General features: G+C 41.7%; 3 protein-coding genes across 4 annotated transcripts; 1 reads left to right on the forward strand and 2 right to left on the reverse strand.

Moving 5' to 3' along the window:
* Window positions 1–1,975: 1,975 nt before the first annotated feature.
* Window positions 1,976–5,262, reverse strand: ctxn2 (cortexin 2). Of its 2 annotated transcripts, XM_068730653.1 has the most exons (3): window positions 4,775–5,262; window positions 4,355–4,375; window positions 1,976–3,769 (listed from the first exon to the last, which is right to left on the reverse strand). In XM_068730653.1, the coding sequence occupies exon 3, from the start codon at window positions 3,698–3,700 to the stop codon at window positions 3,455–3,457; it is 246 nt and encodes an 81-aa protein (XP_068586754.1). In that variant the 5' UTR covers window positions 3,701–3,769; window positions 4,355–4,375; window positions 4,775–5,262; the 3' UTR covers window positions 1,976–3,454. The 2 variants fall into 2 exon arrangements, with proteins under 2 accessions (XP_068586754.1, XP_068586753.1); XM_068730652.1 differs by lacking the exon at window positions 4,355–4,375.
* A 3,616-nt stretch (window positions 5,263–8,878) lies between these two features.
* On the forward strand, window positions 8,879–17,092 carry myef2 (myelin expression factor 2). The gene is made up of 17 exons (XM_068730431.1): window positions 8,879–9,042; window positions 9,763–9,965; window positions 10,734–10,786; window positions 11,739–11,746; window positions 11,846–11,939; window positions 12,161–12,352; window positions 12,517–12,670; window positions 12,775–12,824; window positions 12,909–12,969; window positions 13,794–13,937; window positions 14,254–14,298; window positions 14,387–14,482; window positions 14,616–14,711; window positions 14,916–14,975; window positions 15,814–15,998; window positions 16,457–16,508; window positions 16,703–17,092. Exons 1-17 carry the CDS (start codon window positions 8,933–8,935, stop codon window positions 16,864–16,866), a joined length of 1,767 nt encoding a protein of 588 aa, XP_068586532.1. The 5' UTR covers window positions 8,879–8,932; the 3' UTR covers window positions 16,867–17,092.
* A 429-nt stretch (window positions 17,093–17,521) lies between these two features.
* On the reverse strand, window positions 17,522–23,789 carry slc24a5 (solute carrier family 24 member 5). Its single transcript, XM_068731055.1, has 9 exons — window positions 23,550–23,789; window positions 23,036–23,215; window positions 22,203–22,286; window positions 21,844–21,947; window positions 21,600–21,700; window positions 20,214–20,497; window positions 19,911–20,117; window positions 18,749–18,850; window positions 17,522–18,224 (listed from the first exon to the last, which is right to left on the reverse strand). Exons 1-9 carry the CDS (start codon window positions 23,707–23,709, stop codon window positions 17,902–17,904), a joined length of 1,545 nt encoding a protein of 514 aa, XP_068587156.1. The 5' UTR covers window positions 23,710–23,789; the 3' UTR covers window positions 17,522–17,901.
* Between the last annotated feature and the right edge of the window lie 2,837 nt (window positions 23,790–26,626).

A 26,626-nucleotide genomic window follows, 5' to 3' on the forward strand; every position in this document is an offset into this window, starting at 1 on the left:
ATCCCTTTGAAGGATTTATCAAACCTTGCTCTGCTCACGGCAATATGAAAAAGTGAGCAAAAGTGCAGATACCAGCAGGCAGGATTAGCCTACTGATAAGGGGTGCAATAAATAAAAGGGCGGGTATTAATCATCTCAGCTATATATTTACTCCAGTCAGCATAGTTAAAAAAAAATAGAATGAAATATCTCCATCAAACATGATCTATTATGTACAGTATGCTTTGTTATAGAGAAACTGGTCATCAGATATTATTTTCTATATTTTTAAAGAATATTATTTAAAGCGGCATAATCCGAGATTGGGAGCATTTCCATTACTTCTCAAAATTAGCCGGCTCGCAGCCAACGGTGCTAACAAAGCTAGCAGCACTAACAGTGCAAACTATGGCAAACTATGGCAAACACACGCAGAGGAAGAGCGACTTCATTCTCTGCTCAGGTAGAAATTACTCCACTAAATCTTTACACAGCAAATAGTTGTTTGCTGCTCTACTAATGCTCTGAATGTTGTATATTGCTCCTTTTTGAAGGAACCTGCAAATGACAAAAGCATAATAGTCAAATGTCATTTTGCTTCACTTATAAGTAAATTATTAAACATAACGGCTTTATAATCATTAATAACTGATATGAAACATTAATACGTGTCATGGTAGGTAATCATTGACCTATCTCTCCTTTAGAGGTTTTCAACATGGTAAAGTCTAAAATCCAACACAGCCTTAGCTGAGGCTTCAGATCTGACAGGAGGGCTCTGACTTAAGATTTCAAGTTGAGAACAGGAGTTCAGCTATTTGAGGAGGAGTCATTAGTTCATGTCACCGTGGTCAACGTCTGCAGCAGCAACAGAATTCTCCACTTTATCCGCTGATAACGTGTTTTTGTGTAGTGAGAAAAATGAAGTTACATCAAGACTAAAGCATAAAATGTTGCCTTGTTTATTATCCAAATATAATATTAACAAAAATAATTACAACGGCCACTTCACTGACCTGATTGCTTCGAGCTAGTTTGGGGAATTTACGGTAATTGTATATTACAGAGCTGTTTAGAAAGCTAGTAATAGAAAGGCTTAATCTATCTATTGGTCTTATCATAACAAATCAAGGACATAGCTTGTGAGGTCCGAAGACCACAAGTTATAAAACTGATGATTGATAATCAGCAAAAGCTAAGGTGCAATATTCAGCTGAGTCATTGGTCCTATATTTTGTAACAAGGAGTCTGTTACATTAGTGTCCTGGTAACTTCTGTGTCCCTGAAATATGAACATTTCTAATCACTTTGATTGTTCCTGATATCTATTTTTGTTGTTGCGTGCAAAAGAATGTAAGATCACTTAAAATATGCGTAGTGTAACTGTAAAATGTCCTCATGATTCTTCCCTTTATTTGCAAAAGATGATGTCAGTTCTCTATCTTTCTTCAAATCACAAAGAGGAAGTGATTGGCATTTTAAATAAACAACTTACTGAATGACTTATGAAAAAACAATGGAAAGCGGCACATTTGTTAAAATGTAATATATTTACAACCCTTCCTACTAGTTGGGTAAGTTATTTTCCTTAGGTAAGTGGGCTTGTAGACTAAGGAGCAAAGGGGCTGTGTATTTTTCCACTAAAATAGATTTCAGATAAGGGTGTCACATAGGTGACCAAGACAATGGTGCAATAACGATCACATTCATGATGGGTGACGAGGGAGGTGTGCGTGGTGGTCTGGCCTCAGAGTGTGAACAAGACCTGCCTTATCACCACAAGACCGTCAGTGCACACACACACACACACACACACACACACACACACACACACACACACACACACACACACACACACACACACACACACACACACACGCACGCAAACACACACACGCACGCACACACAAACACACACACACACACACATTTTTTTTTGACGTGCTTCGCAGATTGCAATAAGAGACCCAAAAAACAAATATATTTAATTGAAGAAATTCTATTTATTTCACATCATTGAATCAAAACTATATCAATGAGAAATCTTTACTACCAGCTGAGCAAGCAACAGGTCAGGAGACGGTCTGTCATCATGATATGCCACACACACGCGCGCGCGCCGCACGCACACACACACACACACACACACACATGCACGCACAAACAGGTGCTCTAATGTTTCTAGATGAAGGCACATTAACCCATTGAAGGTCACAGTAAGGCAGATTCACAGCACTAAGGAGAAACCGTAGACCGTAGAAATTAGCAAAAGGAACACTCAAGACTTTCACCGGTCTGCCGTATTACAGAATCTCTGTTCACGACCCCCTCTGTCTGGAAGGAGGAGAGCAGGTGAGAAAGGGTGAGGATGGCTGAGAAGAGGAGGAAAAAGATGTTCACGTCCAGCGCTGACAGACATCCCACCCCTGTTTTCCTTGTGACCTTTTCCTCTGCAGACAGGTAGAGTGAGAGTTTATCCCCGTCATTAGAAAACTAGCAGGGCAGAGCGAGTGAGTCCTTCCTAGTCTCCCAATCCTCACTTCCCTTAAAAGTTCTTTGGCTTGGTCGCATCAGCCAACCTTTAGACAGAACGCTTGACAGACGGAACAATTGACAGTCCATAAATCAACATCATTGTATGTCTTTGCAGACACACTATCGCAAGTAAACAGTTTGAACCTTTGTTTGCGTCATTTAGAAACAGTAACACCATAATGTAAATCACAGTTTTTTCAGTTGCCTTTCACTGCATGATGCACACGGAAAGGACCAATCTGTACACACACACGCGCAGCAGGAGCAGCAGCATTCCTTTGGATCACCAACAGATTGGATTTGATTACTCCACAAAGCACTAGCTTGACATAATACCCTGTATCCAACCATATACATTCCTGTGCAGAACAGCTCTGCTGTGCAGAGGTGCAGCCACTCTGTTTCCCATTCTGAGTTCACATAAGGAATCTTGTCCCTGAGTCTTCCAAATACATCTGAATAATCCCATTTTGCACCCTAATCCCCCACATTGTCCCGCGAGCCTCTCATCGTCCACAGACATTCAACTTGTGGGTATGGGTTAAAGGGAGCTTCAGCCATTTCTGTGTAAATCGATGAGCTGAAACGCACACCCCCTTGGCAGAAGGGCAAAGAATATGACACAGCATCTGCATCACACTCGCTCAGACGCACACAACAACAGACATCTAGTCACACACAGCAGGGAGACGCCACACTGGCTCTGAACTAAAGGTGCACACACATTGAACAACAGCTTCAGTCTCTTGGTCCGGTCCGTCACAGAGAGATGTCTTAGAGGTGTGTCAGGTGCAATGGTTGTGCAGGGCTGTGGCTTGCGTGTGTTTGCATGTGTGGAAGTGTATCCGTGTGTACATGTGTATGTATATATATATATATATGTGTGTGTCTATAGGCATTTCTGTTTGTGAGGACATCCATGGATGTGTGTGTCCCTGTGTTAAGTAAGGGCGTACTCAAACGTCCCTTTCTCCAGCCCCTCGATGCCATCGGCCCAGTTGGAGGAAGGCATGCTGCTGTAGGGGTCCAGCAGGATCCTGAAACACCTTACTATCAGCAGCCCCAGGAACACCAGTAGCATCCCCACGAAGGCAAATGCTGTCTTCTGCTCCAGAGTCAGAGAGTGCGCCATCATGTCGTTTCCGCTCATGGCAGCAAGGGAGTGGTTGTAGTGGACGCTGCACATGGTAAACCAACATCTAGGTGCCTCATCTCTCCTCTGATAGGGTCAGGCGTTTCGAAGCCTGCATGTTACCTGGACAGAGATCACATGATGGCTTCAGATGAGTGCCGTCTTGTCTCCTCTGCAGTGAGGATCCATTTAATCAACATCTTAAATATTACCACGTATAATGCATACACTGTGTCGGCTGGGGGAAACAACAGATACGGGAAGGACAAAATACAGAAATTCCACAATTAAATATTGTGAAATGAGCTGACCATGAAACGTGAAGGGTTAAAGGTAGCTATAAATAGCCTTTTTTTGAATGTGGTATCAAACAGATGCCCGGAGACTTCGATCTCTCTCTCTCTCTCTCTCTCTCTCTCTATCTCTCTCTCTCTCTCTCTCTCTCTCACTCTGCTCCTCTGGGAATTTTGCAGAAAATTACAAAAAGCAAACATGAACAGAAGAGTGAGGGAGACTGCAGGGAAATGTGTTCAGTGATATGAGCCAATGCCAAGTCTACATCCCTTGAAGTCGGGTTAGAATTACAGTGTGTCGCAGTGCATAGCCAGCTGTTAAACACAGGCAAAGCGGCATGGTGTCAATGAAAACGCCACATCTCATGAAGATGTGATGTAATGTATGTTTGGTTTAGAAGAGAGGGCTCTCTACCTGTTGCGTGCGAGCAGACGCCTGCCAGACAGCGTAATTCCATTAGACAAGAAAGCGACGGGGATTGACCATACATTATCAGGAAATTGGAGTAGTCACACAAGTGGAAGTCTGCTCCTCTCATTCTTTTCATCCTTAATCTTTCATATGAACTCAAGCAGCAGGTGGATCGGGTGAGAGGAAGGGAGGGGGGGATGAGAGAGGGAGGGTACATACAGGGAGAATTGGGAAAGACAGATGAGGGAGAAGGAAGTGGGATGATGAGCGGGACACTGCACAAGTATGCATGGTGAGAGAGAGTGAGAGAGGAGAGAGAGGAGGGGAGTGAGGTAGGGTGAAAGACAAAGACTGCATGAACGGATTCTCAAGTGAGGATGTCTGGGGGTGGGGGGTGGGGGGGGGGGGGAGCAAGCATCTCACCGTCATTATCGTTCCATCCTCACAGACCTGTTGCTGCTGTGTCCTGTGACCAACTCCTCTTTCTTGGAGCCCTCAGACACATATCCATGAATCCATCCATCGCTGACACGCTGCATGTGCGAGGCTAACCTCCCATCTAAACAAAACAAGCTGTCGAGATAAAGAGAGAAACGGGGAAGCGAGGAAGAGGCTGGATCAAGCTATGATATGTGTCTCCCCCCCGAGATACAGCTCCTCTCCTCGTGCTCCCTTACTTGCTGCCTCCTACTCATTATCATTCTGTTTCTCTATCTCTCCCTCCAGAAGCACGCACGCTTGCTCCTGCTGCATGGCAACCACTTGTTAGTCTCACTCCGCTGCTCTGCTGCCTCAGTCATTCACAACATTCCCCTCCTCAGCAACACTGGGGACGGATGCAGCAGCACAAACAAGCAATACGCCTCTTCTTTTTCTTCTGTCTTCATACTCCCCTCCCCTGGCTTTTTGTGGCTTTTCTAAAAAAAAAAAAAAAAAAAAAAAAAATGACTCCACCAAAATGTGACGAGAATATCATGATATAGCCAACGATGCTGCCTCTCACTGCTCCTGGCTAGTAAAATGCTGCTGCAAAGGTATTTCTGGTACATCACAGCATTGTCCTCCAAGCCTGGTTTGATGATGTGTTTTTTAATTGCTGTGGTCAAATTGAATTCGCCCCCTCTGCTTAAAGGCTTAGTAAGCTCCCTGGACCTGCTGAGGGAGAAGAAACTGGTGTTTACTGTAGTGAATGAAAAGCAGTATTGTACAGGAAAACTAGACAGCAGGTCATCTATTGCCCACTGTAACAGAATGCAGCAGTGAAGCGTCTGGCCATCGGTTTCCATGTTATGCAGTGCAAATTCATATCAGCAATGTAGTTTCTGTTACAGTGGTGCAGTGACTCAGATCTAAGGATAAAGCATGCCGCCATGAGGGAGATGGTCATGACCGTGTTTGATGTGCAGTAATTATTGGCTTAAAAAAGGGTACAGAGAGCTCCATTTTGTTCTTTTTTTTTTGGTTGTAAACAGCAGAAACATTTCCAGAGAGAACAAAAACACAGAGATGAATAACCTCCCTCGCATTTACTTTTACTGTCCCGCTGTGCTTTTAAAACTTGGCTGTACTTGGGGAGAAATAGTTGTTGTGTGGCAGCACTGTGATTTGTCGAATGAGTCAGCTACTCAATTTTTATCTCCCATTTATTTCAAGGACAGTTCTTGCAAAGTGGATGAGGAGATGTCCCACGCTGTACAGACAATGACATCGTTAGACATTTTACCACATTGCCCTCGTCAATTTAATCAAAGACAAGGTTAAAATGGTAAACTCTTGTGTAAAGTCACCAGTGATGATGTCAAGTTACAGACAGTGTGAATTGTAGAGTACGTCATTATTAGAGAGGATTTCAGAGGGTCAAAATGAACAGAAGTTCAATAACTTACATTAGAAAATTAGCTTCTGAATTGCCTTTATCAAATCTGTCAGAGTGTTTCAATGTGTTTTTACGTGAGTGCCAAGGTGTGCTGATGTGCTTTGGACTCTTTTGGCTCAGGAAGAGGAACTGTGAAGGTAATCTACAAATGTTGCATAAAGCATTTTCATAATATTACCCAGCGTTCATAGGACAAAATGATAAAGATTGTTAGACTTTTATCTCAGACAGACAAAAGGCCAAGAGCAGCACTGATATTGAGAACTGTAAAACAATGATTATATGAACTGCTCTAACAGTACCCCGCTTTAATGTTAATGAACTCTACACATCTGTACAAGTAAGTACAAAGACGGATGCAGTGAAGTTGCAAAGACTTTAAATACTTCATTAGGCGTCCCCCCTTAGCCTGACTGCTGTAACTACTAATTATCCTGGTGCCAACAACTTAATTAAATTTACATAAAGGTCTATCTTTTTTAAATAAATACAATAATCTGTAATATTGTTATTCAAGACATATTGTCAAGGTGATTGTGCATATCATAGTGTACAAGACAAGAGAAATACAGCTGTTGTTGCCGATAAAGCAAATATGACCACCAACATATTCTTTAAAAATCTCTAATGATACTTTGTGGCATCACACCATAAATAAACAATACATGAAATGTTAATGTGACAGTCTGGCTACTTAAAATGTTTTTTAACTGCTACTCAGAACGTCCCATTCCAGTTCAGGGAAGCACTCTTCAAAATCATACTATGAAAACAACAATCAAGGAAATATATTATCAGTTTATTGACCTGGTTTTACATTTACAGAGCAATACTTGTTAAAATCTCTGCTATGTTACGCGCTCTATGGTTGTAGTTGAAAGATGTTGCAATCTGTCCTTCATTGAACCTGACTGAGCAGTGGCATCCATTCCTGATTGAAGTAAAAAATGTGGTTATTTTCCAAAGTGATGTTGCACCAGTTGTTGAGTTTGTGGCTACAGCATGCAGCAAAACTAAGCAGCTGAATCAATATACCAGTATTGGAATCCAGACACTTTGTAAATGGGTATCCCCAAAAGTGACTTTAAAATGGCTTGGCTGTTAAGATTCAAATGAAAACTGCAAGTTGGAAACACACCGTTTGATTCTAGAGGTGAAGTCAAAGAGGGGAGACATTATTTCCCCCCTATTACCACACATTTACAATTTACCCTTAAACCTGAAGCATTGCTCAGATGTAAACACGTGTTAAATGTCTAAATAATACTTTATGATATTGAAATGTCCGATTTTGAATTGAAGTGGAATTCTGAATTGGTGTGGCTCGTTCTGCCCTACATCATGAGCGTAGACAATGAGTATTCAGGGGTTTACTGGTTCCTAGTCAGGGTGGTGCGGTCAGGGGAGGCAGGTGAGGCAGAGCCTCACTTGTCATCATGACAAGTAAAAAACAAATAATGCTAAAATAAAATAAATATTAATATTTCTCTACTGATCCGTGCTATAAATGTAATTTCTGTATGATTCCAATCATTTCAAGCATTTGTATAATCAAAATCGCTGAATTAGCGCATCTCCTGTTCAAGCAGAGGAGACACAGATTGCGCAATCACTCACTAACTGGGTTGAGCGCGTGACTTTTGCTGTCTCATTGTTTGTCACCACTGTAATATTTGTAGACACTTTTATTATATGTCCTTTCTTTCCATAGAATATTTACTGTATTTCACGTCTGTGTAGAGCATATTTAGTGTTGCTGATCTGACATTAAACCACAGTGAAAAAGCACAGAGGAGGCAAACACTACCTCTGGATCAAAGAAGAGGGCGTGCGAGAGCCCACGGGTCGGGTTTATGCTTGTTCTGTCGTTGCTCTTCTTCTATACTTTTCTTCTTCCTATATTTTGCTTAGACCACAATAATGTAAGATTATATATCTAAGCTTAAAAATGTCTCTAAAAACAAGGAAATATGACCAAATCAACAGCAATTCAACGTCGGACAGATAAAGTAACCTTTTATGTGTTTGTTGTTCTCTTTATACATCCGTGGTTGTTACACAGATTATCGCGGAATCTCACGATGTTCGCGGGTGGTGCCCGCGAGCGCCCCGCTTCTGAAACGCTCCCGGTGGAATCAAATATGTACCTTACCTATGTGTGTGTAAATAATGCTGATATGAAAAACAACCAGTAGTCAATGTGCTGCCAATTGAATGGTGATTTAAGCTACTCTATTGGGTTCATATATTTGTAAATCACTACTTATGTAGTGTCAGTGCCTCACCAGCCACGAACCTCACCGCACGTCACTGTTCCTAGTAGATAGGCCGCTACATCAACTGTCCAGGCTTGGGCCTGGGTACTGCTCAGGACGGGTCACTTTCCGCTCACACTTATTTAGTTACTCACTCACTCACTCTCTTATTCACTTGCTGATCCCTGGAACTGTCTACTACACTTGGAACAATAATGTGCTCAATCTCATTAAATATATCCCATTTTGATTTGTGCTTACACTCCAATAACACTGACTCCTGTACCTGTTATACTCTATCCACCCCAGGCTGCCTCGCAACAGTGGAGATCCAAAATCTCGCGTTGGAGATCCAAAATCTCGCGTTGGAGGCACAAATCTCACGTCACATTTTGAACTGCGTAGGGGACAGGGGCATCTTGCGTTGTGTGGGGAGAACTAAACATCAACATGGCAGATGTTGTAATTCTGGACGAGGAGCCAAACCAAGAGGGATCGACTGCATCCGTCAAGTCCGAATCCGAGGAGACTTCCGAAGAAACACCCAATGGCGTGAAAACGTGCGTAAAAACGATGCATTGTTCTGTCCGCTCCGTCTGTGCAGCCGTTAGCTACCTTAGCTAAAATGGAGTCCTGTGATGCTAGCTATTGTTAGCCAAGACGCCTTTAACGTCTGTTGCCAATCATTGTAACCGCAACGTACCCGTGTGATATATGCTTACATGTCTTACATGACGCTTATGTATGTTGTGTAATTTTTAGCCGGAGTGTCGAGATGCTAATGGCACTGCAAGCTAGTGTTATTGAGCTATGCTAGCTAACCATAGCATCTCATCTGCCACTCACATTATTGTATGCATCTTCTTCACTAGCCAGGCCTACTTGTTTAGTAAAAGTGAATGTTTTTTTTTTGCTAAATAATCTCCCTAGACACTCACACGTTGTCCTAGCGCATATTCATATTCCATGGTTCTTTATAACAATACAAGTGTTCATATTTTATCATGCTACCTAGTACCTTTTGGTCTATGTGCCCTCAAGGTAAGTAGTGCCTTTAATGTAACATTCGTAGAGTTGCTCCATTCATACTTTATTAAAGAAAGAAGTATGTCAATATTTAAAAAAAAAAAAAAAAAGAAGTACATTACCACCAAAAATGCAAAACGCATAATATGATCACGATAATACGTTCATTGGTTTTTTATTTGTGTTTGATGTGATCCCAGAATGTTTCAGGATGGGCTGCTGTTGTCTGACTCACAGCTTTATGCATTTTGTAGGGATGCTGAGGAAACTAAGCCTCCCAAAGAAAAGCATGACGCTAAAGAGAAGTCCTCTGGGAGCAGAAGAGGGAGCCGCTTCCATCCCTACAAAGACAAACATGGTGGAGAAAAGAAGGGTGCTCATAGGAACCGGGTGTTCATCAGCAATATCCCCTATGATATGAAGTGGCAGGCAATTAAAGATCTAATGCGAGAGAAAGGTAATGTCCCCAGTGATGGGGATGGTGTCTCCCTTCTCTCTCTGTCTTTAGCTGATGAGAAGTTCTTCACCCTTTTTCCCCTTCTTTACCAGGTGTTGCATCCTGCTTCTAGCAGTAGTCAATTAGTTTGTAGCTTTCTCTGGATGTACTTCTCGCACATAGTAGGGAACCAACATAGTGTGATACTAGGCTATCGGGAGTTTTAATACATTTCTTTTTGGATGGACACCAATTTAGTTTGGGCTGATATGTCTGTGAGAAATGGAAGATGAACTTAGTTACATTGTCACTTGTTTTATGGCATTGTTAGCTCCAAAATGTAACCTCAAACCAGTAGTAGAATTGATTGTTGAATGATTTTGTTGCATCTGTTGCAAGGTGAATCTTGACTATATCCATGAAAATATTGTAATGTTTTACTTTCTGAATTACGGGGTCTCAAGAGGCCTTTTTAAAAGCTCAAAGGACAGCTTAAAACTCAACTGCCATGAATGGAATCTGTTGACAAAACTGATCATGTTGAAGTCTTTTGAATTTCCCAGGTTTAATGTAGCTGTGTTTCTCTCTGGCCTTGGCCTTTGGGTGTCTCAGTCACTGCCCAGAAAGGCATGGTGTTGTCTGGTGGGATGTTGGTCTGGGCTGACTGTTGATCATTAATGGGACATCTCCATCTGTAGCGGCATTGCCAAGGCCAACGGCGACTTGACGACTTGGTGACTCAAATTACTTTTGTTCTTTTGGTATTTTTCCTTTGTATGTCTCATGTAGTTGGTGAGGTTACATACGTGGAGCTCTTTAAGGATGCAGAAGGAAAGTCAAGGGTAAGTGATGTGGCCAACTTGCTGCACGAGGTTTTAAATGCCCTCAGCAGGCTCTCATTAATCAAGTGCTCTTTTAGGTTCTGATCCTTTGGGTCTTACTAAGTTACTGAACTGGAGAGACTGTGGGTTGTGTTTAGAGCCTGATAGTTGGCTAATGATTGATACTCATTTGAAAGGGAGATGTCCTGTTGATTTTTGGGAAAAGTAGCCTAATGAACTCATCTAAGAGTGCACTTTTGCTTTTGTTGTTGTTATTTCAATTGGTGTAAAAGTTTGTTTGTTTGGCCATTTTCCAAAGGGAAATGTGGGTTGTGTGATTTGTCTCATTGATTGACCCTCATGTCTCAAAATCTTATTTTACAATTCTGTTATATGGCACAGCTCTCTCTTCAAAGGAACAAAATAGTCCTGACTGATCCTGCAGTGCCTATTTTAATTATGTTTCCATATTGAATGGCAAAATGCATACGATAGATGTAAAGATGGACCACGCCATTTCTCTTTATTGCAGTGGTAAAACTGGTCAATCCTAAACAATGTACGAAATACATTTGTTAATGCAGTTTTTTAAAAATTTGCTACCATGGTATTTGTATCCAGTTCAAAACATCAAAATGTTTCACATAAATTACAATGCATCTGTAAGTGGCAAAAAAAGCATTTTCTTATTTAAAAAGTATTAATTTTCAACATTGTTTGCGATAATGATTGAAAAAATGTACTCTTATGAGCCTTTTAGTCTTTGCAGTCGATTTAAACACAACCAAAAACCTGCTGGCTCAAGATCACGGGCAAAATATGGCCGACATGCACTATAGACAATACTAAAAGCATGTTGATGTATTAGACTTATAATGTTCAACTGCTGTGTCTTGATTTTAACTGTATTGTGTTCACTCCCTCGACTGTGGATGTGTGTGTGACCTGGACTCCTATGATGCCCCCTGGTTAGGGTTGTGGGTAAGACACTGCCTTATTCTCATGAACACAGACATTTTGTAAAAATGATTTCACACGTGCATGGAGTCATCTTTTGCCTCCGTTTTCCTGATTCAACAGTGTGGTGGAGTTCAAAGATGAGGAGTTTGTGAAGAAGGCGATAGAAACTATGAATAAGCATGACTTGAGTGGAAGGCCCCTAAACATCAAGGAGGTGAGAGCAAATTATGGTCAAATGATTACAGCAAAACTTGTAGTGGAAAAAAATAAATAAAAGCAGTGTTGTCTCAGACTAGTGGCCGGTGTACAGTTGTGTTTCAGTGTTACTGTCTTGTGTTGTAACTCAGATTTCTAAAAGTAAACAATCCCAACGCAAACATCTGTCATGTCGCTGTACACTGAACGTCTGTCAATTTGAACCTATTTTCTGATAAGGACCCCGATGGGGAACATGCTCGGCGTGTGCTGCAGCGCATGGGAGGAGGACAGCAGGGGGGTCGTGGGCAGGACATGGGGCCCGGTGGGATGAACATCCCGCCCTCCATTACCAACAACCCCAACATCCCACCTGATGTCATCCATGCACTGCAGGCCGGACGACTGGGCACCACAGTGTTTGTGGCCAATGTGAGTCCATACTGTAAACCATATCCAAATCTAGCTAGTGATGATTGTTCATGCTTATTAAAAACGTGTGTGTGTGTGTGTGTGTGTGTGTGTGTGTGTGTGTGTGTGTGTGTGTGTGTGTGTGTGTGTGTGTGTGTGTGTGTGTGTGTGTGTGTGTGTTACAGCTGGATTTCAAGGTGGGCTGGAAGAAGTTGAAGGAGGTGTTTGGCATGGCGGGCTTGGTGAAACGAGCAGATGTAAAGGAGGATAAAGATGGCAAGAGCCGCGGGATGGGAACAGTGACTTTCGAGCAGTCACTCGAGGCTGTGCAGGCAATATGTATCCTTCAGAGTAGCACACAAAAAAAAGAAAGATAACAGAAAATGCACACAAAGTAGTGATTTGTATTTTTACCGTGGCCTTCTCCTTGACTCTGGACTCAGCCATGTTCAATGGACAGATGCTGTTTGACAGGCAGATGCACGTTAAAATGGTATGTTGCTTTTAGTTCTTATGTAACTTAAGATGAAGAGGCTGTAATAAACAAATTGTAACATTTGTTTATGTGGTTTTATAGGATGAGAAATCTGTTCCTCCTGATGATTTCCGCCAAGTGGAAAAAACACCTCAGTTACCTCGTGAGTACTCCGTTTTCCTCCCGTCAGTTGTTGATATCAAACTCCATATCCATAGTAATAATCTCAGTGTAAGATGTATGATGCCCTCTGGGAACATAGTGCACACGTTATTAAAGTTGCATAGATATTTTACGGTGACGTTTAAAAGCCCCGGGTATGATAGCCGTTGGCCTCTTGATGTTGAGGCATGATAAAAGAAGCAGCGGTTAAATATTTAAAAACTTGTATGAGGAGCAAATTCCTTGGCATGTCTTTAAAAAGGCCCGGTTGTTTATTGTATAAAATAACGTCTTGTACATACAGTAAATCTTTTTATAGATTGAAAATCTTCAGTTTATGTTGTTAAAGATTAATCTCTTTGAAGTAGTAGTAGTTGTCGAGTGAAAGTGCTTGTATTAAAAGACCTGTCCCGAGTTTCAGCAGGTTCCCATGTTATATATAGTGTGCTTGTTTATTAATGGAAGGGACAGAGGTCTGAAGCCTGCACTGAAAGTAAAGACTTGCTGCACCAGGACAGGATGTGGAGATACTGAATATTATGACACATGGGTGAATAAATAACATCTGGTCTACCCAACAGCAATGTCTGTGTACCTTTTGATGTTAAATACGCCGTGAGCAGCTCAGCCTCCACTCTTGATAGTAGTAAAGGAGCACGGATAGATGTGTCTTTGCACATTTCGACTTTGTATTAACGGCAATATTCTCAATGAATGTCTGCATAATTGAATATTAGGTATACATTCTTCTATGTTATGTAATCCACTCTTATTGGTGCTAGTGAATCCCATAGTTCAAACTGTTCCTGTGTGCTTTGTGTGTAGGGGGTCTAGGTGGTATTGGCATGGGACTGGGACCCGGAGGGCAGCCTATAAATGCCAACCGTCTGAGCGGTGGTGGTGGTGCAGGAGGAGGAGGAGGAGGAGGAGGAGGAGGAGGAGGTGGCATGGGCTCGATTGGGCCTGGAGGTCAGTTATGTCTGTGCAGAAATGCTTACGTAGCCTAGAAACAGTACATCACATCCTATGTTGTCTCTATATAGACAAATGACTATCAAAGAGAATCCGATGCCTCTCCACTAGCTGGTCAACACATGAGCATGTAAAGGCAGCTGCTTTGAACGTTATTCTGTAGTAATTCATATTTTGGCAACCAACCTACCAGCTGATATACAGGACAACCTTACGAGGTTGTTCTGATCTGACTGATGACGTGGCAAAAAATCGTTTGAAAATCAGCCTACGTGTTTTTGCATGGCCTGACCGACGTCATCTTTTGCCACAGGTATGGAAGCCCAAGGCTATGGTGGAATGAACAGACTTGGAGGAGGTAAGGCTTTTGATACTTTCTGAGTTTTTCCCTCTTTTTGTGGCGGGAAGGAGAGATCAATGTTCAAACGAAGTGCTGCTTTTGACAGGCATGAGTGGCGGCGGGGGCTTTGGGGGCATGGACAGCATGGGCAACATGGGTAGCTTCGGAGGGAGAGACATGGCGCCAGGTGGCCGGATGGGAGGTGAGTGAGCGTATTTACTCTCATGCTGGTTAGAGAGGAGGCTCAGCTGTAGGATGTTCTACTGTACACAATGAGAGGCACCGCTGGGTTATTGGTAACTTAAGGCTGCGGTTACTTTTCTCTCTGTGTTGAGATATGTACCGGTCAGGAATGGGTGGGATGGATCGGGACTTTGGCCACAGTGACATGCCAATGAATCGAGGATTCGGCGACTCTTTTGGAGGAATGGGTAAGTGACACTCTTGACAACCCTGAATCCTCTCATCCTTGCACTGCAGACACAGTGGAGGTTATGCATGTTCCTCTGTGTAGTTTGGCTTTGACTTATGATGAGATTTGGGGGTTTCTTTTTGTGTACAGGTTTCTGTGTTTGCTGGTGTGAAATTGCTGAGCTATGGTCTAATCCACACCGACTCGCATTCTCTTCCTTTAGGTGGAGGTTTTGGAGGCGGCATGAGCAGCGGTGGCATGGGGCACATGGGGACTGGAATAGGTATTAAGTTATTACATCTTTATTACCGTTGACATCTGAAAGTTATTAGCCATTATAGTCTTGACAGTTTATACGGCCGATCATGTAAAAGGAGGAATGAGTGTTTGCGTACCATGATGTATAAAGTCATAAAGTGTCGTGCCTTGCTGAATAAGTGATGGGTCACAAGGAGGCCCAATAGACTCCTTCAATCAGATGACCTCAGTCAAAGCATTGGCTTGAAGTCCCTGAACAATGATGAACGATGCATACTGAAGTAGGATCAACAGTGATCTATGGTGCATACTTGTGTGTTGCCAGATAGACTGCACCAGAACTAATATTCATAATGTGTCTTTTAATTTATATTTTTAGTCTATATTGAAAAAATTCTTGGCCGCCAACGACCAGCGCAAGAACAATGCTGTTGTTTCATGATATGACGTCACCATCTTTTGACCTGTCATACTGTAAAATTAACATTGAAATACCGTTATATGGGCATATAATGAGCTTCATCTACATTTTTTTTTTTTTTTAATTCTTTCCATCTTTTTTCATATTTGTGGTGCTGTGTGCCTTCTGCACTTTGCACTGCTGCACGAACCAAAATAGCAGCTGCATGCCGTTTGTGCGCTCAGATGCCACTGCGTCGCACTTGTTGTTGTGTGATCAGTCAATCAGGCTAATGGAGCTGTACAGAAGGAAAAAAATCTACATCTTGAATACAAAAATCTTTTGTATTCAAGATGATGAAAGGAATCATTGTAATGATTAATGAACGGACGTTTCGATATGCAGGTATTAAAATATTCAGTGTATTGGTTTAAATAGTTCTGTAATGTGTGTTAAATTGCAGGTGGTGGAATGGGAAACATGTCGATGGACCGGATGGGGTCCAGCTTTGACCGCATGGGCATGTCAGGAATGGACATGAGCCGTGGCTTTGGCGGCTATGGAGGTGGGGGGCCGAGTCACATGGGTGGAGGCATGTCTGACCGAGGCTCTGGGTCCAAAGCTGGCTGTCAGATCTTTGTGCGAAATGTAAGTGTGGATTATGTGAGAACTTTGCTAGTATAGAAGTCTTTTTTTTTTTTTTTCATTATGATTGGAGTTACAGAGCCATCTCAAAGACCTCCCCACTTATTGAATGACCATTCCATTGATAGATGCATCTTCTCTATGCTTTGAGGCCCCGGTGTTGATTACGGTTTTAAAGGGAAGCAGCCCATGCTTGCCATGCATTAATATAAATGGTACTGATGCTGTGAATTAGTTCATGATTGGTGTGCTTTAGATGAATGAAATGGTGCTGTAGTTCACAGGAAGGTTTTAACTGTTGGCATGTTTTCCCTGTGAGTCAGACTCTTGTAATGTTGCATTTGTACTATAAGTGTTATTAGTGCACTCATATTTTTAATTGCATCTTGTACCAGTTTTGCAAAGCCTCAAATATGTTAATGTTCACAAATGTATTCACTGTGTACGTTTGTGTGTTGCAGCTGTCCTATGATCTGACATGGCAAAAGCTGAAGGAGAAGTTCAGTCACTGCGGTATGTCCTTTTGTTTAGTATGAATTCAATCTTTATTGCTAAATTTACGAGCCGTTCAAAGACCTCTCTCTGATATTTTATCACGAATGGTCTTTGGACCAGAATGCCAAAATTTCCTGGTTTAACATCCATCAACACTTGGTGAAACGTTGTGGTTTCAGAATGCACTCATGGCTCGTTCTTGTCTACTGCAGGCCAGGTAATGTTCGCAGAGATCAAGATGGAGAACGGGAAGTCAAAGGGCTGTGGAACAGTGAGGTTTGACTGTCCAGATAGTGCCGAGAAGGCCTGCAGGATGATGAATGGAACCAAGATCAACGGCCGAGAGGTGGACGTCCGTATCGATCGGAACGCCTAAATCTTTTGTAGAAGTCACGCTAACACACTTCCACATTCAGCCCTTTTGCCAATGATCTTTTGTTTTGTTTTAAAAACACAATTATTTCATATCACCATGTGTCCACTGTTTTTTGTTTTGTTTTTGTTTATATATACTACATAGTTCTTATCTTTTGTTTTGTAAACCCCTTTTAATTTGTCAGGATGTTTATTTGGACAAATAAACTTTGTAATTTTTAAACCTGGTGGTTTTTCTATGTTCCATTATTGCTCAACACTGCCATGCAGTGGCCTCTTGAACAGTGGCAGTTTGCACATTAACCGCAAAGGCAGAGAGTGGAACAAAGTGAGAACAGAATGGATGGATTTTATCAGGCTTGGACTCTTGACACTTATCACAGGAAGCTATTTAAATTGCCAGAACGCCCAAGATTTGTTTCACTAGAACAAGATCCAACAAAGTCCATTTATTGTATTTCCATTGTTTTACTTTGTAGTTAGAAGACAAGTGGAAAGTTTTTTTGTTTGTTTTTTATTAATTTCTATCTACTTTGCAAGCGATTAAGACTTGCTCATAAAAGCTTATCAGTTCAGTGTGGACCGGGCCTCTTTTCACCCACTTCAAAAGAAGGACAAGGCCAAATAGGTTTAGGTGACACCTTTTATTACTTGACTCTGACTCTTCAGTTCTGGATTTATTTGAACCAGGCAGTCACTCCTGGGACAGCCCATTTTCAGTTTTTGGGCCTTGAGTAAGACAGAAGAACAATCGCAGAACAGGATGATGGGTCTTAGTTGTATGATGAGGCGGTCCTGGATCTGACAGGCACACACACGGGAATGTTCTTTGGCACACTTCCACCTTAAGTTAAATATATATTTATATATATAAATTAAGATCATCCTCTTCATGAGATGTGACCAGCACACGTCTTCCATGGCCTAATATCCTCATAGTGTGTGAGCGGGACCACATTTCCTTAGACGTCACAGTTAAGTTGTGTTTTTGGGCTGTTTGAGTCAATGGGGCTTCAGTCCTGGTTGAGGTCAGACCTCAGTCACTGCACAATCTTATGGGATTATTCCCAATGATCCCCAGCTCGTAGAGGATGGACAGAGTGGCAAAGATGATGTAGCAGAAGAGAGAAACAAGTCCCAACTTCCAGTCCAACTTCCATCCGTTAATGTGAACGGCTACAAAGAGGAAGACGATGGAAAGGAGGAGCGTGGCCGAAATGAAGACCAGTCCAGTGCTGTTGACCTCTACAGGGTTGTTGGTGTCCACAAAGGCAGTTTTGATGAACCAGGGCAGGCCCAGGCACAGCATGTCGAAAACATTAGAGCCCACAATGTTGGACATGGCCATGTCAGCTTTCCCTGATAAACAGAAAACATGTTTTCAGACTGGATTTAGGTCTCACTAAGACAAAATAAGTGTTTTTTTTAACTTGTAATTTCTATAATGGCGGCTGGGAAAGTGAGTCAGCAAAGTGAATGAGAAATCAATAGTTCCCACTTAAATATCTTTCAACAAGAACGCAGTGCCCAACTTTATGTAGAAGGAACTTAAGAAGCACATTATTCTTAATTTGAATAATTGTTTTGTTATGGCTGGCCCTCAAATAAGGGCGACTGACTCAGGAGGTAGAGCAGGTCGGCCACTGATCGGTGGTACGAACCCCGGCTCCTCGGGCAAAATAATGAACCCAAAATTGCTGTGAATGAGCATTTAAATTAGATTTTGATGAGCAGTTTGGCACCTTTTATGGCAAACTCTGCCATCAGTGTATGAACGTAGTGTAAATGGCTTTGAGAAGTTTTATAAATGGAAGTCCATTTTACCATCTTAACAAACTATATTCAGGATGGCTGTGAATTGCAGCCGATACACTGATGTTTACCTTCTCTGGCCACCATCACACTGGCTACGGTGTCGGGTATACTGGTTCCAGCAGCAAGGAGAGTGAGTCCCATAACTGTGTCAGGGATGCCAAGGGTCTCGCCTGTGTAAATACAATACAAACCCACAATCAAAGTCCACATCCAACAACAACATCAAGCTAGCTATGGGTGGGGGGGAGAACAGCAGCTGATCTTTACTGTAGCTATAGGGTTAATAAATAATCACTAGAGGCAGGGCTGTAGCAGGATTTTAGAAATACTGAGGTCACAAGACCAAATTCCACAAGGGGAACCACGCCCACCTAAGAAAACTGTAATAAGCCCCTAATTTAACTCTACAATGTCTACTTTTTAAGTACTGTACATGTTTTCTTCTCCGTTGTGTGCTTGTAATCATAGTGAAGACGACTTCCTTTCATTTTAATTTTATTGTTTTGTTTTAGCCAAACTAATTAAAACAAATTAAGTCTAAGAATATTTAAGTCTTACAAAACCCAAAAGGTGTAATATGTGTAATCTTTAAATCCTTTTAATGTCACTATAAATCACCCGCATTTCCAGACACATTACAGAGGACACGACCTAGCGGCTATAACTCTGTTTGGAGGCCATTGTGAGGGGGAACAAATATTTGATTTAATATTTTGAAGCAACATTCTCAATGGCACACTGTATGTTTGAGTTGTATACCTGCTCAGTCCCATGCCTGCTCTTTTAAAAGACGAAACTCTCCTTCCATGTGAGCCTGTCTGACGACTACGGGATAATAATCTCATTATACTCCAGTAGACCTACCACCGTCACATGATGAAGATGCCCCTTTTGGACTGTTCTTGGACCAGTGCCTGTGGGTACGTCTCTACGTACACCGAGGACTCACATGACTGTTTCCTTAAGGGTGAAGCAGGCTGTAATCCTGGCTATGAACATGGCCCACTGGAGCTACAATAACCCCCCCTCTTAACTTTCCAGCACAATGGCATCTCAGGAATTAGCCAGCAGACCAACATGTGATTCTACTCTGCAAATCTGACATTTTTTCTCACAAGTTTCAAACACTTGTGATCAACAAAGGCTCTGCAACGTGGTGCATGAGATTTACACCTGCAACTAAACTGAAAACACTGACAGAATAACAGAAAGTTAAAACAATGGTCTCACCGACGACAGTGACCATCCACACCATGATGTACGTGAAAGCTGAGATCCAGACCGCTGACATGAGGAAGGTTATCATGAACCATCCCTTCCAGAACCTTCTCCTGCAGTCAGGGATGGTCAGGAAAAGCAGAGCGATGATGGGCAGAGACAGAACCCAGAGGATCCGTTTCAGGTCGCTCTCCGGCACGGCAAACACGCTTTTATGCTCTGCTGGAACGCAAGCGGACGAACATGTTATGAGTGGATCAGTAACGCGTGTTAAAAATACTGGAGAACAGTGCCCTAAGAAGACGTGCGTTTTACCTTCAGGAATCTCGTTGAGGCCATGCAGGCTGAGGGACAGGTGAGAGTATCCCGAGTCATCCTGGAAGATCCCGCTGTCTGTCCTGGAGCGACTGTGAACTCTCAGACTGGTTTCGGCGCTCCAGCCCAACAGAGGCTGCGTCTCAGTCTTCTCATCTGATCCTTTACCCAGACAGGTGCAGCAAGGGCTCAGCTTCCTCAGGACAAACTCACTGATGCGAAGATCAAAGCACAGGACCACGATGTAGACGACGTAGACCAGCAGCAGACACGCAGCGTCATACCTGTAAACAAGACATTCTGAGCCCTGACATTCGTTCTTCACCTTGGGGACAGATGTGAGTGGTGAATAAAATCCCAAAACCTGCTTCAGTGAATGGAACTAGGCCGTGTGATAACATCTGAGCTTCAAGTTCAATTTGCTGAAGAGGGCGGTCAAAAGCTCTGGTGATATCTAATCAAATTCACCTTGCTTTTAGAAGATTAACCACGGAACACATGCAGTTTAATAAATGACCCCAAAAAGTGTCTAAAGCAGGTGATTTTTAAAAATATATTTTAAATCGTGAAAATCAATAAATTGAAGGTGCTATATATGATATTGGGAGTACGTCTACTGCCTCACAACGTCTCGACATAGCGGCGACTGAACCGACGGCTCGCAGCTAACAGTGCTAACAATGCTAACAGTGCTAATCTCAGGGGGAACCCGAGGGTGGGGTGCTAAGCTTCTGTGACAACGCCATTACAGCTGCTAGCCAGAATATGCACTAAAAGCACACGCGGTCAGCCCGGCTATGTCAACAACGAACGGAGAAGCTAGGATTACAACACATACAGAGGGAGAGTGACTTCATTCTCTGCTCCGGTAGATTTACTCAACTATATTTAAACATAGCAAATAGTTGTTTGCTGCTCTATTGATGCTCTTAATGTCGAATTTAGCATCTTTAAGGGGATTACTTTGGCAGTTCTTCCTAAAAAGAATGCTCTTATTTTACAGCACAAAAACGTGGTTCCAATTTTATGAAACTCCATATCTTGATAAGAGCAAAGCTGTGCTGTTTTTAAGCTAACACTGTGTCTCACTGTGCTATCACCAAAAGTAAGTAATACACGTGGAAATCTTTCATAAACAAGGACTGCTACTATTGATGTGTTATTGTCTTATTTAAGGAACATTTATTGCGCTGTACTGTCAGTGTAATAAATGTCAGTGAGTCACAGTACTGCGCTGTACTGTTTGGAGATCAGTTTTCATTTGTTCTTTTTAGTGTCACAAGATCCAATAAATAGCTGTATCTGACTTTGGGTTTACGGCCACCTTACATGTAGGTGTTGTAAGGTCTGAACATCAACCAGATCTTGATGTGGCCTTAAACTCACCAGTACACCTTGTTATCAGAAATGATGGCAATAACAGCAGAAACACTGATGGCATATGCCAGGCAGTCCCTGAACAGTGGCCAACAGGTGAGGCGTCCGGCCTGATAAAGAAAAGAAAAAATACATGTTGTGTAAGCTTATACAACACAGCGCACAACGATTCTCCCTCTTTCACCCAGTAAATGTTCCGCTCTTACATGTAGTTAACCGTTGCGAGTGTGTGTGTGTGTGTGTCATAATGTACCAAAGGGGCCAAGAGTCCACATGCTGCGCAGATTCCTAGGAGGTTGTAGACCGCTGATCCCACAATGGTGCTGACCCCGATGTCTCCCTTTGTCACGAACACACCTGACACAAATAAAGGCACGTCTTAGCTTTGAGGACAGGGACAATGTGGAACCATTGAGGAGAAAGGAAGAGGACATGTCTGCAGAGCAAATAAAGAGCTGAGAGCAAAAAGGTCCTAATCAAAGGCCACAGTACATTTCTATTCCCAAAGGGTGGCGGAGTCACAGTACATCGGGTTGTGAGGGGACACAGTGACAATGATCACGCATGCTGGTGTCACCATCAACATTGTTGTAAATAGTAATGCATAATTACCCAGAAAGGCTGTGACCAGTTCAGGAGCAGAACTCCCAGCTGCCATAAATGTGGCCCCTGCTACATCCTGAGACAGTCCCAGGCCTGAGAGAGACGCATGAAACACCAAGAGTACGTGACAGTTTACATGGTGTGTACGGAATAATAGAAACACCTGATTAAACACAGTCCAATGCAACAATCGCACAAACAACGTCTAATGCGACCAGACAACGAAAACTGAAGCTTCATGCGTGTAATATGTATTTTGTCTGAAATACGGTAATGCGTATTGTACTGGTATGTTATTTATTAGTTAAGTTTACAGCTTGTTTAAAATGATTCCATCATTCAATCAAGAAAAATGCTGAATATTTGCTGGTTCCAGCTTCTAAAATGTGAGGATTTGCTGCTTTTCTCAGTTTCAACTAATTTTGAACTGACTATATTTTGGTTTTGGTCTGTTGGTCAATCAAAACAAGACATTTGAAGATATCCCCTTGGGTTCTTAGAACTTGTGTTGGGGATTTTTCACAATTTTGTGAGACTTTTCAATGATTTGAATGATATAGAGATGGAAACACCACAACCACAGCCTGGTTAAAGTTATTTTCTTTTATTAAAATCCAACTAAAAACACTGTTCAATCAGTTAAACAAACATAACATATTACAGACTTTTACTAAATCTGTCCACATATTTAGTAAGGCTTTTCTTAAGAGCTCTAAAATATCTGTTCACCCTAATCCTTTGCCTGCAGTAGTAATCTTGTAAACCCTCATTATTCCCAGAATCACAGTATATGACAGCATTACAGTTCATGTGATGATGCAATGGAATGATGTGCCACTCACGGTCACTGATCACTTCTAAGGAAGGCAGAAAGTAATCGTCGCAGACTATTGCCACAGCCAGAAGCATGTAGAAAATAAGCATGAAATAAATAACAAGCCCTCCATCCTTCCTCTCCTGCACCGTGAAGAAGCCGTCAGGAAACTCGGAGGACTGTGATGAGATGCATTCTGTCTCATTCTCTGAAACAGCAGGACACACACACACACACACACACACACACACACACACACACACACACGCGTCACTGACAAACAAACCAGCCTGTTGATGGAGCAGCCTACTGCTCCGATATTGTTTGAGCCCTTAATGGCCGTTACACGGTATTTTCATGCCAATAAGACATGAGGATTACAGAGCAAACACTGAACCGCTTTGTAAAAACACCAAACTGTGACATTTATAATGACACACTAAACAGATTAGAATAATGGAACAAATGTATCTAAAATTATGGGAGATTTAAAAACACACACCAATAAAATAAGCAAAATCACACACAATGATGATTCTTACCAAGAGCCCGACGCACCCTGGTAGAATGGGTTTCCTGAGCTGTTTTTGCTGTGAATGATACAAGATGGACCGTGCAATATAAAAATATTACAAATCCTAAAAAGTAAGGTATAAAATCTTTCCTCTTTTTCTGCAGAGCTGCAGGCCTAATCGTATTCATGGTCACTGGAGTCAATGCAGTGAAACTAGCAAGTATTCCAAGGAGTCATATGTTTCTTTACTCTATGACAGGCTTGCAAAAAAAAAAGAAGATTAAATGTTGGCTGAAGCTGCTTGTAGGCGCTGCATCTAACGCTACACTACGACTACAAGCTGCAGAGAGAGAGAGATTATTGGGGCGAGAAAGCATCTTTTAAGGTCTGGCGCTACCAAGAAGGGGGGGGGGGGGGGGGGGTCACGAGTTGCGAGTCATTCCACTCGACTTGAACACGCTCCAGCCTGAGGCACATCAGGGGTGCAGCCATTCATGATGGAACCCACTTTAACACAAGTTCTGGTGGATAAGTACTTTCTCTCTGGTGACGCAAATCTTAACAGAAATGTGTATGATTTTAAAAATAGGGTAAGGTCAGAAGCTCTGCAGGTTAGACAGCAACTTTTACAACAATGCTTTAATGCATGTGATTATCACCACCCGGAGAGATAACTTATACTTTACCTTCATGCTTATTAGTGGCTACAAAGAGATATTAACTACGGAAAAAGTACATTTGTATTTGTGGCATAGCCCTCTGACAGGGTTTAGCAAATGCCATCATTTTCAGTCACTATAAAACGAGGAATAAATATAACAATATAGTAAATGCAGAGATGGGCAAAAATACATACAAAATACCCCTCAAATAAATGTATTAAAATAAAATACAAAACACTGGTGCCAGAAAATGTAACAAAATACAATACATGTATTTTGTATTTAAAATATAGGAAATACTTTTTTTCTGGATTTTCCGTTTTCTCACAATTTGGTATAGCAGAGCATTCAGGTTTGGGCTATATATATATATATATATATATATATATATATATATATATATATATATACAGATATATATATACATATATCTGTGTATATATATATATATATACACACATATATATATATATATATATATACATATATAATGTACACAAAGCTCTGGTGAACCCCACAAAAAGGAAGAATGTCAGTGTAACTAGGCAAAGCTGTTAAAAGACAACAACTTGATTATGTATATATATATATTTTTACTAATGGGACTTAACAGCCCATAAACTTTGGCTTTGTATTGACAAGAAAATATTGATCACACATGAATAGCATCACACATTAGGCCTATGTATACTATAAAAGCAAAATATAGAATTAAAACCAGTTGTACAGGTAAAGAGCCTAAATAAATGACTGTACTGAGACATGTTGTCCACCTGGACAACTGTAGAATGTATGAAATAATACAACTAAGAATACTTTCATAATACGCCTTTTAAATAAAATAAATTGGATATTTAATGTTTTTTTGTTTTTGTTAACAAATGGACATCTACTGTCATAGCCTGGCTAACTGTGAACTATATTATCTGCCAGTAATTGATATGGCATTATGACATTCACATTGAGAAGATACAGCATAACTTGTAATACAGTGAGATTAGATGGTCAGACGTCTCTTGATAAGGTTATCATGAACATACAAGCTCCCAATCTCCCTCTTCCTACAGCTAGCTACTCCACTGATAAGCTAACTTGCTAAACACTGGCTAGGCACTAGCCTAGACAGCATGCTAGCATCATTAGCATGTTAGCATCGATCGCTAGCTTGATATTATAACTTCACCATGTATATACAATAGGGTATGCAGCCAAACCCAGACATAAATTATACATCAAGCTAGTTGACATCTGTCACACTCAGATAACATATGTACCTTGAACAGACAATCCGTTGATCTTGAAGATCTGAAGACTGAACTCTGAACTGTTTTTTGATTCGTGGAGAAAGTATTTTGAGTATTTTAAATACAAAATTACTCCACTCTAAAGTACTTTGTTACAAATTACGTTAGATTTTTTATCGGCCCTATCAAATACAAATTACAAAATACTCAAAAGTAATTGAAATACGTATTTAAAATACAAGTAATAGATTGGTTTCGGGGTCAGAACTGTATTGATTCGCATTTCGGCTACTCTCTTTCGGCTACTCTCCTTACTGTGACGTTTTTTTAGTTAGCCGACGTTTTTAGTTATTAAAAAAATAGTAAAAACAGCCAGTTTACAGCCTGGTATAGATAATTGCCATATAACAACGGTACAAAGCAAAGCATTTGGGCCAGCTCCTACTGGCGCTTTGAGTGACAGGCGTCACCTTTGTTGAGTCACCTGGACCCGCCTCAACTCCACCGATGATCCACCTCTTTGCCCATTTTTTTGGGGGGGGATCAGCTGATAGTTAGGCTTTACGTCATTGCCAAGATGGCGATGGCCGGGAGCCACCCGGCTAAAACCAAATTTAAACTTCACAAACACACCGGCTCTTCAGAAACCAACGGTTGACGTCACTGAAACTGTGTCCACGTTAAACAATTTGCATAGATACATTTAAGCAATAATTTTAATCCACCCACCAGGCCCGCGCGCCAAGTGACCCAAATCAAACACACCTAGGACGTCGCGTGAGCCACAGGTGCATGCTGGTTATATTGGGACAGAGAGGCTGAGTGGACTGGTTGTATTATGCTCTGAGAAGACTGAGGAGGTCTCGGCTGTGGACAAGACTCGCAGTCAGACAGGTGAACACAACACACTCATTCATAAACAGTGACACTAACTCTCTCATCAACCTCAACGCACTGTACTATGCGTGTGTGTGTGCGCACGCGCTCAGGTGTGCACCCGCCGTGGGGTCCTTTTTTGTTTACGTTAATTGTCTGACATTTTTATATTGTGGCCTAACTGAGTTTTTATTTACTTAGATCACATAATTCCGTTATATAGGCCAAATTATCTTCTTCACCCTCCTTACCTTTTTTATAAATGTAACGCAGTAACGTTTACTCAGACTGCATTTTAACTGACCTACGTTTCACTTTTATAT

The sequence above is a fragment of the Cebidichthys violaceus genome, unplaced genomic scaffold (genome assembly GCF_023349555.1).
Source record: "Cebidichthys violaceus isolate CVI_PGR_0920_01 unplaced genomic scaffold, fCebVio1.0.p SCAF_5, whole genome shotgun sequence".
NCBI classification, from domain to species: domain Eukaryota; kingdom Metazoa; phylum Chordata; class Actinopteri; order Perciformes; family Stichaeidae; genus Cebidichthys; species Cebidichthys violaceus.